Consider the following 20100-nt stretch of genomic DNA (forward strand, 5'->3'; position numbering starts at 1 on the left):
TTCAATAGTATGAGCTCTGCTACAAATGTCTTTAATTCAAAAAAACACAGATTTTTCATATTTCAGTTTGAACAAAATTCACGTTTCAGATGAATGCAAATAAAAGTAACAAATTCTGAATAAATGTATTAAATATTATTAAATTAGAATTATAAAAGGGGACCTTGTACATGATTATTCAACAAACATGTTACAAAAAATCATATCGAAAATATCATTTCTCTTTGGCATGCTCAGACTTAATTTACATAATTAAATATATAATTCATACATCTATGGAATGTTAACCTACAAGAAAATAATATATATAGCAAAAATAAAGTAGAATAGCATAAATTTTAATATTCTATTTGCAATATGTGAATTAAACTTTGTATTAAAAAATTTCAAATTACTATATACACCAAAATAAACCAAGGAAGATCGCATCCTATGCTAGGACACAGCTCACCAGTTATTTCTGAGAAGTCTCTTATGTTACTCATCTTAATACACCATAAAATTAGAAGTTTATCTCTTTTTTACAGTTAGTACGATTCCAGGTACTATTTTTCCTTCGAATTAGATTTACGTTCTTAAGAAATACCTGTGGGAGGGAAGAAGAAAAATGTCATTTATGACCTGGTTTTTAACATATTTAAACATATGCATAGTTTTAATAGAGTTATATTTTATTTTGTTTAAAGAATCTGTGCACTTTTAATTTACAGTCAAATTCTGAGAATGTAGATTAACGTGTATGTGGAGGGGATTGATCGGTACTTTTAGAAAGTTTAAATGATGACTTCTACCGTTAAAGTTTTAAGATAACTGCAGAAGCCAAAAAGTGAACTTGACATCACCTAAATAACTCAAAAATATTCCTAAAATTTATTCATCTGTAATACTCGAATTCCTTGTTAAGTACGTGGAAACAGATACTATCAGAGATGACTCCTCCAGAAAAAAACTCACTAAATCTCCAAACTCTGCAGTTTTAAAGGGGCCTGTTTATCAGGTCTGTCCTCTATGAATCTTGTCCCAGGAGAATGTAAGTTTGCATAAAATATTTTAAATTATAATACAGTACTTGTTTTTTTGAGAAGTTTTCCAGTTATGAGGTTGCTTTTGGGACTTTATGTACATTTACTCATTCGGATAAAATATATCAAAACAAAGAACAAGATAAACGTGGCTTGAGTGACTGATTTTCTTTTCAAACATGGCTTGACTTAGGTCACTTCAAGAGCCTCATGAGTTTTCTTCATTTATTCTTGTTTTGCATTATTCAAAAGGTTTGAGATGGGATGAGAGTAACTGATTTGAATATCTTGCCACTGAACACTGAAATGATCTAACTGATTTTCTTAATCTAAAAAAAGGGGAAATTTTTAGTTCAGCAAATTTAAATATGCAGAATTGAGTGCCAATTATTATTATTAATTTGTAATTGCTTTTTCAATAAGAATAAGAAAAGCAACATCAACAATAGGCCAGAATTGTCTCAGTAATTGTCACAGCAAACCTATCAGAGCCTATCACATCCCCATGCAGTTATTGGGATAAATTAAGTTACGTTGGCCAGATCGAGATATTCACAGATACTTCCAGACTACAGGTTCTCCAGACTTTGATGTCCACCCTAGAAAGCTGAGGAACTTTAAAAGGGACTTGTCTGGGGGTACTGGAACACTGAGGACACCCCCCTTCCCCGCTCCCACCCCCCAAATGTTGACTCTGTACTACACCAGAAAGAACTACTGATTAGAAAGATATTTGCAAAGAAATGAACACCTTTCAGTCTTTTGTATAGACTCTACTTTTGTAAATAAATGTGAGAATTTCCTTTTGATTTATCTAGGTCATACAAATACTTTATTGCCCTAGGGTTCCAAAGGTCATTTAGCCAGAACGAAAATTCTAACTTAATTTCACTCTGGCAAAATGCTTACATGTTCACTATACGTTTGATTGTTTGCTTTTTCTTCTATTCTTCTAATACTTCCTCTCTTATTATAACCTATAGAGCATAAATCAAAATTTTAGGGCCCTACTTTTATTATATCTACTTTTATTATACTTTGACCAGTTAAAAAAAAGGTAGACCTTTAAATAGTTTGGTCCATCTAATGTGTATATGCATACGGTTTCTGCACAATAATGACATAACATCAAATGTTGAAATATTTTAAAAAATCACTGAGGACTCGTAAGGCTGCCCAAAAGCTGTTTCTATTAATTCAATCACTGTTGAGGACATTTTTTTATTAATTCAATAAACCATTTAGACCAAGCTTTAACACTAAGTGGAAAATCCACAGGTTAAAGTTATTTGGTGGTGCTAAAATCAGCTTCCTGGGCTTTTTAAATTGTTCAAAATTTCTTAAGAGAGTCAGGCTGTTAAACAGAATAAGAAAAATTAATAAATACATACTCACACGTAGGTCTTCTATGCCTGTGAGCACAGAGGACTCACTGCTAATCTTTTGAGCAATCTAGCACATCTTTTGTAATCTAGGAGAAACATTTAAAAGTAAATTGTGTATATGGTTACTACAAATGTGGGGAAAACCATGTTAAGTTATTGTCGCTAATTCTTAATAATGATAGCCATAATTTAATAAACATCTAATATAGCAAGTACTTAACCCGGATTTTCTCATTGATTCTCCTGATGATATAAGCAGCTAAGATGTTACTGTCATCTTCCCTTTAGAGATGAGAAAACAGCCTCAAAATGTTAAGAGTCTCATAGCTAGTAAGCAGTTTCATTCCAAAGCCCAGAGTTTCTCCACCATATGCTGTGCTACCACTTAATCATTCTGCCTAGATGCCAACAAGATTCATTTTCTCTAGTCATCAAACACAAGCAGTTTTTGAAAAAATCATAACAACTCTGACTGAACATCCCAAGTAAAATTAAATATCCCTCAAGATGACCAATTTAGTTTAAAAAAATGCAAAACGTTTAAAGTCCATTTTCTTTAAAAAGAAAGTTTAGATTTAGAAAGGAATTTAAAATTAGCCAACTGAGTTACCACACTTAATGATGATTTGGGCAGTTTAAAGGGGAGCATTTAAATATAATGTTTGGAATTGCTATTTAGTTCAGTAACTTAAGAATCCCAAAGAATTCTTTAGACAACCTTTAAAACGCACGCTACCGTTATTCAGAAAAGTCTATCACTCAGCATAGAAATGATGCGATATGAAACTACTCGTAAAAACTTAGGGGGAGGGCTTCCCTGGTGGCTCAGTGGTTGAGGGTCCGCCTGCCAGTGCAGGGGACATGGGTTTGAGCCCTGGTCCGGGAAGATCCCACATGCTGTGGAACAACTAAGCCCGTGCGCCACAACTGCTGATCCTGCGCTCTAGAGCCCTCGAACCACAACTGCTGAGCCCACGAGCCACAATTACTGAAGCCCACGTGCCTAGAGCGCATGCTCCGCAACAAGAGAAGCCACCACAATGAGAAGCTTGCGCACCGCAATGAAGAGTGGCCCCCGCTCACCGCAACTAGAGAAAAAACTTGCGCACAGCAACGAAGACCCAACACAGCCAAAAATAAATAAATAAAATAAATAAAATTTGTTTTAAAAAAAAAAAACTTAGGGGGAAATTTTGACTTACACTTCATGGTCATCTTTTTTTTTTTTCCATTTATATAAGAGAGTGCCTTATTTATGCCAAGGAATTTGATAAATGATAAAAGGTTTATAATTTATCAAATGATAAATCCTGACAGACATTGTGGTCCTTAAGGAAATCTGGCTGTTTTCAGATCTGTCTGAAATAGTCCCAATTAGAATGCGGTTTCATTGCTCACGGTGTCAACAGAACGCACACACCTTAAATTTAAGCACCGTCAATGTTGTAAACAGCACGTCATACAATGTTTAGTCTATTATTTCCCACTCACAGACAGCTGAAGTTTAAAATCACGTGCATTCACTGTTGGATAAAGATTTTTTAAAAAGGACAAAAATGACCCAAGTTACTTACAAGCTGGCATTGAGCAATCCCTGGTGTTGTGGTAGAGCCTGTGGAAATGTTTGCTACACTCGGCTGAAAACGTGACCGGCCCTATTGGACAGGAAAAGAATGCTTACGATACACATAGGTGTGTTTTCCAATCAAATCTGCCAGCACTTTATGGATAGAGATAATATAACTGGTTTACATCTTTCCATGCCCTTAAAAGACCTTGCCTGGGGGCACGTCTCCTCCCCCAGACTCTGAGTCAGGCAGTGAGGTGTAATCTGTGAAAAACAATTGAAATTCACTCCACATTCTCAACATCTCACATAATGGAACATAAGTCCATTTCAGGAGAACTCCTCAGAATAAGTAAGAGAGAAAAGCTCTAGACAGAAAAACAAAAAATCTGCAGAGAGCAAAGCAAGCGGACGTGAAAGAATAAAAAATAAATATCCACGGTTTCCACTTTCTGTTCTTCATTTTATTTAATAGGAGTGAATGTTTATATGCAGAGACATTTATTCCATTTTCTACTTAGAGTGATTTGTGTCAAGGACCACTGGAAGGTGGACAGGGTCTTGAGACTTCCCTTATTTTCCCCACAAACCCAAGACAGTCCTCACCAAAATTCATCCCTACATCTGGAGTCTGCTTTTTATGGAAGTGGTAGAAGTAGGGGAGCCCACGGTGCCACTACCAGGGTTCTAGAAACATCAGGAAATTTCTTACACTTCTCCGTGCCTCAGGAGGGTCTTCACGACCTCGTTCCAAAGTTAATTAACAAGGTGGCCCTGGGCTTTGGTCAAGGGGGAACCCACATCTTTGCCAGCTTATTGGCCTGAGATGTAAAACAGGGAAAGGCGGGGGAATGACTAGGCACAGAGTAAAGGTCAGGGTGCACACTTCGAATTAAGTGATTTGCTAGAACATGGGGCACAGGATGATTGCAATGATTCCCCAAGTTGATCCGAAGAACCAAGGAGTGTCGTGGGAGAGAAAGCCACCGGTGCTCACCATGTGACACATGAAGGGAATCTGCTCTGCCCTGTGAGAAACACTTCCTCTGTGTCGCCGACCGGGAGCACAGCTAAATACCTAGCACACCACGGAGGACTCATCACAGTACAACTCCACCCGCCTTCCAGCCACACTCTGTCCAGTGGCCACACACACCCTTGCCTAAACTGGCCGCCCGGTCCTGCCCCAAACCACACCATGTGTCCAAAGGATTGCTTCTGACCAGGATGCCTCTCTCATCCGGGAAAACCCTATTCATCCTTAGAGCCCAGCTTATATATTGTGTCCACGACAGCCTTTTCTGGTAGTTCTTGGCAAAACTGTCCACTTCCTGTGTCTCCCTAAAATTCTGTTTACACTTCTATCATTCACCCAGATCTGGTTCCCATCACCATTAAAACAAGCGAGTAGCATTTGCCTACCTCCCTGACAGGACTGTGAGCCTCTAACAGACATTTATTTTCATGTCCTCAATGCCTCATGGAGTAATATGCTACAATCTTTTCATTTAATTAAATCACTGATAAAGTTCACGCCTACCTGTGAAATGCTTTATGAATTTGTCTTTTAAGTTCAAATCTCTTGGGAATATTTCTGAAAAGAAAAAAAAACCTTTAGAATTTCTTGAATGCATTCCCATCATTAAAAAATCTCCTTATAAACACTAACTCAGAAGGATATCTGCACCCCCGTGTTCACTGCAGCATTATTTACAACAGCCAGGATACGGAAGCAACCTAAGTGCTTGTTCACTGTTCACTGATGGATGAATGAATGTGGTATATATGTATACAACAGAATAGCACTCAGCCATAAGAAAGAATGATACCCTGCCATTTGTGACAACATGGATGGACCCAGAGGGAATTACGTTAAGTGAAATAAACCAGACAGGAAAGACAAATACTATATGATTCCACTTCCACCTGGAATCTAAAAAACAAAACAAATGAGCAAACAAAACTAGGTTCACAGAAACAGAGAACAGAACAGTAGTTGCCAGAGGGGAGGAGCATTGGGGAGGAAACAGAATAGGTGACGAAGGAGGTCAAGAGGTACCGACCTCTGGTTATAAAATAAATAAGTCGTGGGGGTGCGATGGACAGCATGAGGATATAGTCAGTAGTACTGTAGAGCACGTTAGAAGGTTGCCAAGAGTAAACCCTGAAAGTCAACTGTACGGTGACGGATGGTAACCGGACTTCTCGTGGTGATCATTTTACAATGTATACAAACATCGAATCATTATGTTGTACGCCTGAAACCAAGGTAATGTTGTACGTCAATTTTGCCTCAATAAAAAAGTTTTAATATCCTTACAAGTAGACTATAATGACAAGCACTAAACACATGAGCTTGTGGTTGTTCACGCAGCTGATTCCAAGTCTGTATGTCCAGCCCTGGCCAGGGTGACGGGGAGAGGTGAGGTGAGGCTACTCACCATCCTTTATAAACTTCGTCTAAGCGTGAGGAGAAGGTAAGGATTTTTAGGCAAGGGAGCGATACCATCAAGCTTCATTTTTAAAGATCATCATGCCTGGTACGGAGGGGCGAGAATAGATGCAGAGATGAGATAAAAGGTTTACAGAGAAGTTATCGTGCGTGTGTGGAACAGCGCTGGCCTGTGGAGGGGTTAGCAAACTGCCCTCAGGACTCCTCCTGCCCCACGCCTGTTACTGTAAATAAAGTTTTATTGGACCACAGCCATGCTCATTACTTACATGTGGCCTACGCCTGCTTTCGTGCTACGATGCAGGGGCAAGACATTGTTGCAGAGATTGTATGGCTCACCGAGCCTCAAATATTTTGAAAATGTTTGAAATAGAGAAAGGTTGCCAGTGCCTGCATCCTATTTGCATTCAGCTAAAATGGTGATTGTCGGCATAGAGGCAACAGCGACAAGGATTCTGGGGGTGGGAGGGAAGAGAGATTTTTCAGTGCATACTCTTTTCATTAACATTTTTTAAAAATGTTATTAAAAATTTTTTAAAAATGTTATTAAAAATTTTATTATTTTTGGCTGCATTGGGTCTTCGTTGCTGCACACGGGCTTTCTCTAGCTGTGGCAAGCAGGGGCTACTCTTCGTTGTGGTGCACGGGCTTCTCAGTGCAGTGGCTTCTCTTGTTGCAGAGCATGGACTCTACAGTGCAGGCTCAGTAGTTGTGGCATGTGGGCTCAGTAGTTGTGGCTCACGGGCTCAGTAGTTGCGGCTCACAGGCTCTAGAACGCAGGCTCAGTAGTAGCGCATGGGCTTTGTTGCTCTGCAGCATGTGGGATCTTCCCGGACCAGGGCTCCAACCCGTGTCCCCTGCATTGGCAGGAGGATTTTTAACCACTGAACCACCAGGGAAGTCCAACTTTAACTTTTTTCAACGTAAATCTGTTTTCATTTTTCAATAAGCAACTAGTTAACTGAAAATGAATCTGTATTTAGGGATTAGATGCCCTGGTGATAACTTTCAATCAACAAAATATTAAATGAAGGACTGAATATGAGAAAACTACCCCCAACAACAAAATTAGATGATTGAGCTCTGATGGAAAACAGTCTTAACAATCAGCTTCCATTATAGAAATGGGAGCCACATATGTAATTTAAAAATTTTTAGTAGCCACATTTTAAAAAGTAAAAAAAAGTTGAAAAATTAAAATTAATTTTAATTAAATTAAAATTAATACTTTATTTATTAACCCATTATATCCAAAATATTATCCTTTCAATATGTAATCAATATTTTAAAATTACTAGTAAGATAGTCTACATTTTTTATACTAAGTTTTCAAAACCCAAGGTGTACTTTATACTCACAGCACACCTCAGTTTGGACCAGCCGCACTGCAAGTGTTCAGTACTCATAGGTACCCAGTGGCTACCATGCTGGATGGCACAAGAATAGAATGTAGGTTTCACCCCTCTGGTATCTAAGGACAATGGTATGGGAGATTACATGTACAGATGGATTAAAAATAAAAGGATCCCAGGACTTCCCTTGCGGTGCAGTGGTTAAGAATCCGCCTGCTAATGCAGGGGACACGGGTTCGAGCCCTGGTCCGGGAAGATCCCACATGCCGCGGAGCAACTAAGTCCGTGCGCCACAGCTACTGAGCCTGTGCTCTAGAGCCTGCGTGCTGCAGCTACTGAAGCCCGCGTGTCTAGAGCCCATGCTCCGCAACAAGAGAAGCCACCGCAATGAGAAGCCCGCGCACGGCAACGAAGACCCAACACAGCCATAAATAAATAAATAGTTAAAATAAATAAATAAAAGGATCCCTAGGTAATGATTATCCTGGAACAACTTGAATAACCTATCATCTCATTCATCCAATTTATGAAAATTTCTAGTTTTCATTTAACCAAAACAGTTACCATCTGCCACCCTCAACAATTTTAAGTTTACAATAATATATTTTTAAAGGAACAGACTTGCATATTATGTATATAATGTTGGCAAGCTTATCTCTTGTACCTACTTCTTGTTAAAAATGAGCAGAGATCATGTGAAATAATAAAAAAATCATAATACAGAACAACTAGAAAATAACAGAAAATGTTTAGTGTTTGCTTTTACTTGCATATAACTTAATGTCTTACCATAGAGATAATTTACTCTGCCATGATCGATTCTTTACAAAGCCATGTTAGTGGATCCTTAGTACCTCTGGAAGTACTGAAGGGCATTACTTTATGTTTTAATCTAGCATTTTTCATGTACTTGAATTGAAATGTTTGTTATATAGTTCCCTGAGTTATCATTTCCTTTAGTTAAGGAGCTGGCATGATTATTCTCTTTCTAAATATATAAAAACAATTCTCCTTTCAAAAATAAGAACTAGATTTATTCCATCAGTGCTGAGAGAATCACTGAGGGAAAATATAAGTGTTTGAAAAAATTCATGTTTATTAATAACTCTGTTCCATGGGTCTTCTGGGAGCTTGTAAGAAATATAGAATTTCAGGCCCAGACCTACAGAGTCACTTTCACAAGAACTCCTAGGAGATTTATTTGCACATTCAAGTTTGAAAGCAGTAAACTAAATGTTCCAAACAAGATACAAAACTTCTTGAACATTCAACAGTGAATTACTTCATAATCAATGTTATAATATTATTACTAATGTATTTGCAGTCTGTGATTATTAGAAGACAAGAGACAGAATTCTTTCCAGTAAAATTATGTCATCATGGGGGGTTTTGTTGGTGGCGTTTTGAATTTTTATCACTTCTTCACTTTCGGGCACTACAGGATGCTCCAGGCTCCTCCTGAATAATTTCCTGTCTCGGTGTTAGTACCAGTCGTTTCTCCAAGGAGCCCTGGTTCCTCTTATAGAGGATGGTATTAGAAACCGAAGTCTGGGACTTCCCTGGCGGTCCAGTAGTTAGGACTCGGTACTTTTCCTGCCCAGGGTCTGGGGTCAATCCCTGGTCAGGGAACTAAGATCCCACAAGCTGCGTCGAGGGCAAAAAAAAGGAAACCCAAGTCTGGGTACCAGGTGTGCTTGTTGCTACTGGGGTATGGTTGTTTCCAGGCCCATGCAGCTGACGGAGCAAAGAAACATATGTGTGGTACGTATGGGCACCCTGATTTTTAATATACCTAGTGTTCAAATTATTTAAAATTGTACCACAATACTTGCCAAAATATATTTTTGGAATGTACAGTATCTGTAATATTTCACTGATAATATTACAAAGAATTTAGGATTTAGATTGTTTTTTTTTTCCACACGGAAATAGCTACAAAGACATCATGAAGGAAGAGGGCCTGGAAGGAGAGGTGAATTGTGACAGGCAGAGATGACAGAAGCGCGTTCCAGGAGCTGGCAGAAAAGCACAGACAGCGGCTACGGCATCTGCAAGGGCCAGGCCCCGCCCATGCGATCCGCACCCTGGGAGAACCACAGAAGGGAAGATGGGGCAGGTCACAGGGGACTTAAATGTCCTGCCTTCAAGAGAAGTTAGGGCTTTCTTGGAAAATCCAGAGAAGCCACTGCAGATCTGTGACTGGGGAGGAAACAGCCTGGCACTACTAAGAATATTCATTTGTACTGAAATTAACACAACATTTTAAATCAACTATAGTCCAATATAAAATTTAAAAAATTTTTTTTAAAAGACACTTAAAGCACCTACTTTTCAGCACTTAGGATAAGATCAACCTAAGTAATATGTATTTTATATTTTAAATTACAATTAAGGGCTTCCCTGGTGGCGCAGTGGCTGAGAGTCCGCCTGCCGATGCAGGGGACACGGGTTTGTGCCCCGGTCCGGGAAGATCCCACATGCCGCGGAGCGGCTTGGCCCGTGAGCCCTGGCCGCTGAGCCTGCGCGTCTGGAGCCTGTGCTCCGCAACGGGAGAGGCCACGACAGTGAGAGGCCCGCATACCGCAAAAAAAATTTAAAAAATTTAAAAATACAATTAAAATGATGTATTAATCTCAAAAAAAGAATATTCATTTGTAATTGTTTGTAAGAACCTCTCCAAAATGGTCTTCACATTCCTGCCTTAAGCCTCATGACAGCAAGGTTTTACATTAAAAACAAACAAACCCAAAACAACCCAGCAACACAGATCTGATTCCATGAAGCCTGCAGAAGAATGTAAATGTTCAGTGACATCTCTTGAAAAGGCAAAGCTTTTCCATCAAAACTTTCTAAAAGTCCCCCTTATACTTCCATCTCCCGAATTTCACACCAATTCCTTCTCTGTCCCAAATTCCTCCAACCCCCCTCTCTAGCCCCACCGTGGCCACTTCTCAGACATCTGACTCTGTTTTCATCTCAGTGACGAGTACCGCAGCGCTCCCTTTCTTTTGCAGAGTTCTGGGAACGATTCTTTGCTCCATTCTGCGGGTGTGATGGTCAGACAACAGAGGGGAGAAGGGATACAGGTTATGAAAACACACACTTTCCATGCTTAGCCCAATGAGGCAGCCCAGCAGGGGGCGCCACCCGAGTTAGGGAGACAGTGTGACATTGTCCTGAGGCTTGAACCAGGGCGATGGGCAGGACGATAAAAAGGAAGGATCAGATTGCAGAGACCTGGGGAGTGGGGTTTGGTCATTAACCTGAGCTCCTTCAGCACGAGTCAATAATGTTGGTTAACTTCGTATTCCCACGTCCATCAGAGCACGTCAGGTGTGTGCTGTGAGTGGCTAGATGAACTGATGGATGGGTGATGCGTGAACAACGCATGGGGCGGGGAGGAAGGGGGGCCGGGGATGGTGAATCCTGAGGGTGATGGGTACCTGCCTCTCGCATCTCCTCCTTCCCAGTGCCCCCCTCCAATTCCAGCGGCATCCTCGCTGGTCACCCTCTCACCCGAGGCTTCCCCACTTACTGCTTCCCCTACGTGGACCGATCCCTGCACCTCGAGCCTCACGGGAGTGTTTAGGGAAGCCGTTGACCTACAGAAAAGGGAGGCACCGCAGCCGCAGGTGCAGCAAGGGTTTCAGAGCCCAGAGCGCATGCAAAGGCCCGGGTGATGGTGTTTACTATGTCGCAGAATCACGGGGTCAGAATTCCCGAGGTACCTGGCAGGGATGACAGTCCTTAGCCTCCAGAGCCTGGGAGATGTTTCCTCCTGAATGAGCTGTGAACCCCGCCACACCCGAGTGTGCCTGTGAGGACCACCTGGATAGGGCCAGCTCACGTCCTTGTTGGCCCCTGACCCATGTCCGAGTGTCCCCTTCACTTTCACAGACTCAGTACGGATGTAAAGAGTCACCCTTCCTCCTCACGTCATCCAAAGACTACATCACAAACAGCTGGAGAAAGCAACCGATGTGGTGCACAGATCACGCTCTGCCGGGCTGTGTTGGTTTTTTTGTTTTTTTGTTTTTTGCAGTACGCGGGCCTCTCACTGTTGTGGCCTCTCCCGTTGCGGAGCGCAGGCTCCGGACGCGCAGGCTCAGCAGCCATGGCTCACGGGCCCAGCCGCTCCGCAGCATGTGGGATCCTCCCGGACCGGGGCATGAACCCGTGTCCCCTGCATCGGCAGGCGGACTCTCAACCACTGCGCCACCAGGGAAGCCCCTGTGTTGTTTTTTAAAACTTCGGATTGTTGCCACTTACATTGTAACTTTTAATAAAATATTCTTTCTCCCTAGAAACTCACTTCGGTAAGGCTTCAGCCTTTTACAGAGAAAAGATCTGTTAAACTTCAATGACACAGGTCTGAATTAACGTTACCACAAATGTTCCAGTAGTTGGAGACTTTCATCCACTCTTTTACTTTCCAAAGTGACATTCCATTCTGAGATAAACGTTGGGGCCAAGAAGTTGCAAGTCCAAGGATGCGAAGGGTGTGGTGCCGTCACTGCATCACTGCGGTGGTCACCGCCCTGCCCAGCTCCCCTCCGGGAAAGCCCTGTGTGTCCCCACGTCGCTGGAAAGCCCTGCCCAGCTCCCCTCCGGGAAAGCCCTGTGTGTCCCCACCACGCTGGAAAGCCCTGCCCAGCCCTGGACGAGGTCCTGGGTCCTCCTGTCTCAGCTTCCTGGACCTTCTCCATCCCCTGCCTCCCCTTCGGCCCGTCACTGGCCTCCTCTTTGGGTCTACCTGTGCGCCAGCCTCCCCGCCTCCCCGCCTAGAGCGTGCCGTCAGAGCGTAGACACCTGACTGCCTGCTCCCCTGGTGGCCTCGGCCTCTTCATGGTGACTGGCACGCAGCAAGTACTGGATGAAAATTGGTGCAGTGAATGTGTATATATTTATATCATAACTATCATGAAAGAGAAACGGTCCTAAGAAACCCCTCTCTGCTTTGTTCAAAGTGAAGTAAGAGGCAGAAGAGAGAGGAGATGACAGCAAGGCTGCTGTGGGCTGCGACCTCTCAGCCAGCGGGTGCCGGGGCGGGGGGGGGCGGTGGCGGCCCCCGGGGAGGGGCGCCTACCGCTGCCGGGCTGGGCGGCCAGCGCGTCCTCGCTCCGCAGGCGCGCGGGCTCCCAGCAGAGGCGCGTCTGAGCGGCTCCCTCCTCCTGCCCCGCCCCGGCCTTCCTGCCCTAAGCGAGCCGCAGCCCCGCCGCCCCGTCGGGCCGCTTCGCCCCGGGCTTCTCACGTTTACTCCTCGTTCGGCCGCCGTCCTCGCCGCCTTGGGGTGTCTCAGGACTCCTCGTGTCGGCTACTTTTAATCCCTTTTCTCATCCCCACCACTCGTTGGGCAGCGAAGCGCCAGGAACCTGGGCGCGCAGAGCTGATCCGGGAGCCGCGGCGGCGGTGGAGCCTGCTCAGCTACCCAGGCCCTGCGCCAGCTCCAGGGGGGCGCAAAGGGGCGTCCCGGCGCGCGACGCCAGGGCCCTGGCCCAATCCCCAAACCCGGGCTGGACCGGAAAGAGGCGCCGCCAGGTGCTAACCTGTCCGCCCCGCCTCGGCCGCTGGGACTGAAGCGCATGTCCTCGGGCTCCGGGCCCCCGCTTCCGAGGCCCGGCCTCTCTCACGGGGAAGAGGCGCATGGAGCCGGTTCCTCCGCAAGATGGGTTTCTGGATACTTAACGTCTCGGCCGCGGTACGTCTCACCAGCTCATTGCCTCTTTCCCCGAGCGCCCGCCGTCGGCGGCGAGCGCTGCCGGCCTGTTCCCGCGGTGCGCGAGCCAGGCCGCCCCGAGCGCGCGCCTCTCCGGGCCGCACGAGTCCTCCCGCCCTGGGCTCGGCGCACGGGGCCGCGGGCGCGGGGCTGCTTACCTGCGCTCCGGGAGGCCGCGGGGAGGGACAGCCAGGGCTTCGGCTCCTCGCCCGCGACGCGCGCGCCCCTGCGGCCCCCGGGCCTCCCCTGGGTCCCGCGCGGCGACAGGACCAGCGCCAGCAGCAGCAGCGCGGGCAGCCGGGCGCTTAGCCTCGCCGGTCGCATGGGCGCGCGGGAGCGGCCGGAGGGAGATCAGGCGGGTCTCGGGCGGAGGTGGAGGGTCCGCGCCGCGAAGACGGACGGCGGGCGACACCTGCGCGCCTCGGGGAGGGACGCAGGACGAGGACACGGGCGGGGACGCGCGGCTGCCCCGGGGACCTGGGCGAGGCCCAGCGCGCAGATGCTCACAGGTCCGCGCGGCCTCCCCGACGGCCCCGCCTCGGCTCTGCGGGTGTCCGGGCTCCCCGCGCAAGGCCGGCTCTGTCCGCCGCCCCGTCCAGCCCACGGGGATCGAGACAACCAACTTCGTGGTCGGGACCGAAGGGAGCGGCGCGGTGGCGGCGCGCCGCGGCGGAGACGAAGCAGCTGGGAGGGAAGGTGCGGGTCCCCTGAGCTCGAGCCCCGCCCCCAGCCCCTCGCCCCGCCCCCAGCTCGGAGCTGGCGGAAGAAGGATATAGAAACGACCGTGGGGCAGGGACTCCCCATCAACTATCCGTCAGGGAAAAACACCCTCAGACCATATCATCTTATGGCTGAAAGTCTGTCCTTTTACTAGCCTCTCTCTGTTTCCCCAGCCCAGTCGACCACTTTTCTACTCTGTTTCTATCAATTTGACTTTTAAAAAATTCCATATGTAAGTGATATCATGCGGTATTTGTCCTGTCTGTCTTATTCCACTTAGCATAATGCCCTCCGGGTTCATCCAAGTTGTCGTAAACGGCAGGATTTCCTTCTTTCTCATGGCTGAGTAGTGTTCCAGTGTGTGTGTATGTGACGTCTTCTTTATCCATTCATCTGTTGTTGACCGACACTTAGGAGGTTCCGTACCTTGGCTATTGTAAGTAATGCTGTCATGAATATGGGAGTGCACAAATCTCTTTGAAATACGGTTTCAGTTCCTTTGGCTATAAACCCAGAAGCGAGGCTGCGGGATCATATGGTAGTTCTGTTTTCCATGGTGGCTGCACTAATTTTGAACCAACTGGGAACTGACAGTGCACAAGGATTCCCCTTTCTCTGCATGCTCACCAATGCTTAACTATTTTTTGTCTTTTTGATCACAGCCATACAAGTGTGAGATGATATCTCACTGCGGTTTTGATTTGCATTTCCCAGATGGTTAGTGACATTGAGCATCTTTTCATGTATCTGTTGGCCATTTGTGTGCCTCCTTCGGGAAAATGTCTATTCAGTTCCCCTGCCCATTTTTTAATCAGGTTGTTTAGAGGGTTTTTTGGTCTTGAATTGTGTGTGTTTTTAATATATTTTGGATATTAACCCCTTAACAGATAGTTTGCAAATATTTTCTCCCATTTAGTGGCTTGCCTTTCAGTTTTTTGGATGGTTTCCTTTGCTGTGCAGAGCTTTTTTCTTTTTCTTCCTTCCTTCCTTCCTTCCTTCCTTCCTTCCTTCCTTCCTTCCTTCCTTTCTTTCTTTCTTTCTGTATGTCTTCTTCGGAGAAATGTCTATTTAGGTCTTCTGCCCATTTATGGATTGGGTTGTTTGTTTTTTTAATGTTGAGCTGCATGAGATGTTTATATATTTTGGAGATTAATCCTTTGTCCATTGATTCGTGGGCAAATATTTTCTCCCATTCTGAGGGTTGTCTTTTCGTCTTGTTTATGGTTTCCTTTGCTGTGAAAAAGCTTTGAAGTTTCATTAGGTCCCATTTGTTCATGTTTGTTTTTATTTCCATTTCTCTAGGAGGTGGGTCAAAAGGGATCTTGCTGTGATTTATGTCATAGAGTGTTCTGCCTATGTTTTCCTCCAAGAGTTTTATAGTGTCTGGCCTTACATTTAGGTCTTTAATCCATTTTGAGTTTATTTTGGTGTATGGTGTTAGGGAGTGTTCTAATTTCATTCTTTTACATGTAGCTGTCCAGTTTTCCCAGCACCACTTATTGAAGAGGCTGTCTTTTCTCCACTGTATATTCTTGCCTCCTTTATCAAAGATAAGGTGACCATATGTGCGTGGGTTCATCTCTGGGCTTTCTACCCTGTTCCATTGATCTATATTTCTGTTTTTGTGCCAGTACCATACTGTCTTGATTACTGTAGCTTTGTAGTATAGTCTGAAGTCAGGGAGCCTGATTCCTCCAGCTCCATTTTTCTTTCTCAAGATTGCTTTGGCTATTCAGGGTCTTTTGTGTTTCCATACAAATTGTGAAATTTTTTTGTTCTAGTTCTGTGAAAAATGCCATTGGTAGTTTGGTAGGCATTGCATTGAATCTGTAGACTGTTTTGGGTAGTATAGTCATTTTCACAATGTTTATTCTTCCAACCAAGAACATGGTATGTCTCTCCATCTGTTTGTATCATCTTTAATTATTTCATCAGTGCCTTATAGTTTTCTGCATACAGGTCTTTTGTCTCCTTAGGTAGGATTATTCCTAGGTATTTTAATCTTTATGTTGCAATGGTAAATGGGAGTGTCTCCTTAATTTCTCTTTCAGATTTTTCATCATTAGTGTATAGGAATGCAAGAGATTTCTGTGCATTAATTTTGTATCCTGCAACTTTACCAAATTCATTGATTAGCTCTAGTAGTTTTCTGGTAGCATCTATGTATAGTATCATGTCATCTGCAAACAGTGACAGCTTTACTTCTTTTCTGATTTGTATCCCTTTTATTTCTTTTTCTTCTCTGATTGCTGTGGCTAAAATTTCCAAATCTATGTTGAGTAATAGCGGTGAGAATGGACAACCGTGTCTTGTTCCTGACCTTAGTGGAAATGGTTTCAGTTTTTCACCATTGAATACAATGTTGGCTGTGGGTTTGTCATATATGGCCTTTATTATGTTGAGGTAAGTTCCCTCTGTGCCTACTTTCTGGAGAGTTTTTATCATAATGGGTGTTGAATTTTGTCAAAAGCTTTTTCTGCATCTACCGAGATGATCATATGGTTTTTCTCCTTCAGTTTGTTAATATGGTTTATCACATTGATTGATTTGCATATACTGAAGAATCCTTGCATTCCTGGGATAAACCCCACTTGATCATGGTGTATGATCCTTTTAATGTGCTGTTGGATTCTGTTTGCTAGTATTTTTTGAGAATTTTTGCATCTATGTTCATCAGTGATGTTGGCCTGTAGTTTTCTTTTTTTGTGGTATCTTTGTCTGGTTTTGGTATCAGGGTGATGGCGGCCTCGTAGAATGAGTTTGGCAGTGTTCCTCACTCTGCTATATTTTGGAAGAGTTTGAGAAGGATGGGTGTTAGCTCTTCTCTAAATGTTTGATAGAATCTGCCTGTGAAGCCATCTGGTCCTGGGCTTTTGTTTGTTGGAAGATTTTTAATCACAGTTTCAATATCAGTGCTTGTGATTGGTCTGTTCATATTTTCTGTTTCTTCCTGGTTCAGTCTCGGGAGGTTGTGCTTTTCTAAGAATTTGTCCATTTCTTCCAGGTTGTCCATTTTATTGGCATGTAGTTGTTTGTAGTAATCTCTCATGATCATTTGTATTTCTGCAGTGTCAGTTGTTATGTCTCCTTTTTCATTTCTAATTCTATTGATTTGAGTCTTCTCCCTTTTTTTCTTGATGCGTCTGGCTAACGGTTTATCACTTTTGTTTATCTTCTCAAAGAACCAGCTTTTAGTTTTATTGATCTTTGCTACTGTTTCCTTCATTTCTTTTTCATTTATTTCTGATCTGATCTTTATGACTTCTTTCCTTCTGCTAACTTTGGAGTTTTTTTTTGTTCTACTTTCTCTAATTGCTTTAGGTGTAAGGTTAAGTTGTTTATTTGAGATGTTTCTTATTTCTTGAGGTAGAATTGTATTGCTATAAGCTTCCCTCTTAGAACTGCTTTTGCTGCATCCCATAGGTTTTGGGTCATCGCGTTTTCATTGTCATTTGTTTCTAGGTATTTTCTTTTAATTCCTCTTTGATTTCTTCAGTGATCTCTTGGTTATTTAGTAGTGTATTGTTTAGCCTCCATGTGTTTGTATTTTTTACAGATTTTTTCCTGTAATTGATATCTAGTCTCATAGCATTGTGGTCAAAAAAGATACTTGATACGATTTCAATTTTCTTAAATTTACCAAGGCTTGGTTTGTGACCCAAGATATGATCTATCCTGGAGAATGTTCCATGAGCACTTGAGAAGAAAGTGTAATCTGCTGTTTTTGGATGGAATGGCTTATAAATATCAATTAAGTTTATCTTGTTTAATGTGTCATTTAAAGCTTGTGTTTCCTTTTTTATTTTCATTTTGATGATCTGTCCATTGGTGAAAGTGGGGTGTTAAAGTCCCCTACTATGATTGTGTTACTCTCAATTTCCCCTTTTATGGCTGTTAGCATTTGTCTTATGTATTGAGGTGCTCCTATGTTGGGTGCATAAATATTTACAATTGTTGTATCTTCTTTTTGGATTGATCCCTTGATCATTATGTAGTGTCCTTCTTTGTCTCTTGTAACATTGTTTATTTTAAAGTCTATTTTGTCTGATATGAGAATTGCTACTCCAGCTTTCTTTTGATTTCTATTTGCATGGAATATCTTTTTCCATTCCCTCACTTTCAGTCTGTATATGTCCCTAGGTCTGACGTGGGTCTCTTGTAGACAGCATATATACGGGTCTTGTTTTTGTAACCATTCAGCCAGTCTGTGTCTTTTGGTTGGAGCATTTAATCCATTTACATTTACGGTAGTTATCAATATGTATGTTCCTATTACCATTTTCTGAGTTGTTTTGGGTTTGTTATTGTAAGTCTTTTCCTTCTTTTGTGCTTCCTGCCTAGAAAAGTTCCTTTAGCATTTGTTGTAGAGCTGGTTTGGTGGTGCTGAATTCTCTTAGCTTTTTCTTGTCTGTAAAGGTTTTAATTTCTCCATCGAATCTGAATGAGATCCTTGCTGGGTAGAGTAATCTTGGTTGTAGGTTTTTCCCTTTCATCACTTTAAATATGTCCTGCCACTCCCTTCTGGCTTGCAGAGTTTCTGCTGAAAGATCAGCTCTTAACTTTATGGGGATTCCCTTGTATGTTAATTGTTGTGTTTCCCTTGCTGTTTTTAATATTTTTGCTTTGTAGTAATTTTTGATAGTTTGATTAATATATGTCTTGGTGTGTTTCTCCTTGGATTTATCCTGCATGGGATTCTCTGTGCTTCCTGGACTTGATTGTCTACTTCTTTACCCATATTAGGGAAGTTTTCAAGTATAAACTGTTCAAATATTTTCTCAGTCCCTTTTTCTTTCTCCTCTTCTTCTGGGACCCACATAATTCAAATGTTGGTGAGTTTAATGTTGTCCCAGAGGTCTCTGAGATTGTCCTCAATTCTTTTCATTCTTTTTTCTTTATTCTGCTCTGGAGTAGTTACTCCCAGTATTTTATCTTCCAGGTCACTTATCTGTTCTTCTGCCTCAGTTATTCTGCTATTGATTCCTTCTAGAGAATTTTAAATTTCATTTATTGTGTTGTTCATCATTATTTGTTTTCTCCTTAGTTTTTCTAGGTCCTTGTTGTATTTTCTCCATTCTATTTCCAACATTTTGGATCATCTTTACTATCATTTCTCTGAATTATTTTTCAGGTAGACTACCTATTTCCTCTTCATTTGTTTGGCCTGGTGGTTTTTTACCTTGCTCCTTCATCTGCTGTGTAGTTCTCTGTTTTCTCATTTTGCTTAACTTGCTGTGTTTGGGGTCTCCTTTTCACAGGCTGCAGGTTCATAGTTCCCGTTGTTTTTGATGTGTGCCCCCAGTGGGTAAGGTTGGTTCAGTGGGTTGTGTAGGCTTCCTGGTGGAGGGGACTGGTGACTGTGTTCTGTTGGATGAGGCTGGATCTTGTCTTTCCAGTGGGCAGGGCCGTGTCCGGTGGTGTGTTTTGGGGTGTCTGTGACCTTATTATGATGTTAGGCACCCTCTCTGCTAATGGGTGGGGTTGTGCTCCTGTCTTGCTAGTTGTTTGGCATGGGGTTTCCAACACTGTAGCTTGCTGGTCGGTTAGTGGAGCTGGGTCTTAGTGTTGAGAGGGAGATCTCTGGGAGAGCTTTCACCATTTGATATTATGTGGGGCCGGGAGGTCTCTGGTGGCCCAATGTCCTGAACTCAGCTCTCCCACCTCAGAGGCTCAGGCCTGACACCCAGACAGAGCACCAAGACCCTGTCAGCCACATGGCTCAGAAGAAAGGGAGAAAAAGAACAAAATAAAAAATAAATAAATAAAGTTATAAAAATAGAAACAAAATTGAAAAATAAAAAAGTAATTTAAAAAAAAAGAGAGAAAGAAAGAAGAGAGCAACCAAACCAAACAACAAATCCACCAATTATAACAAGCACTAAAAAT

At 43.1% G+C, this 20100-nt stretch overlaps 1 protein-coding gene across 1 annotated transcript; it reads right to left on the bottom strand.

Moving 5' to 3' along the window:
• Window positions 1-284: 284 nt before the first annotated feature.
• ALKAL1 (ALK and LTK ligand 1) lies at window positions 285-13818 on the bottom strand. Its single transcript, XM_060128485.1, has 6 exons — window positions 13639-13818; window positions 12588-12603; window positions 5515-5568; window positions 3982-4062; window positions 2418-2493; window positions 285-586 (listed from the first exon to the last, which is right to left on the bottom strand). Exons 1-5 carry the CDS (start codon window positions 13816-13818, stop codon window positions 2429-2431), a joined length of 396 nt encoding a protein of 131 aa, XP_059984468.1. The 3' UTR covers window positions 285-586; window positions 2418-2428.
• Window positions 13819-20100: the final 6282 nt, after the last annotated feature.

This window comes from Lagenorhynchus albirostris, chromosome 17, assembly GCF_949774975.1.
Source record: "Lagenorhynchus albirostris chromosome 17, mLagAlb1.1, whole genome shotgun sequence".
NCBI lineage: Eukaryota > Metazoa > Chordata > Mammalia > Artiodactyla > Delphinidae > Lagenorhynchus > Lagenorhynchus albirostris.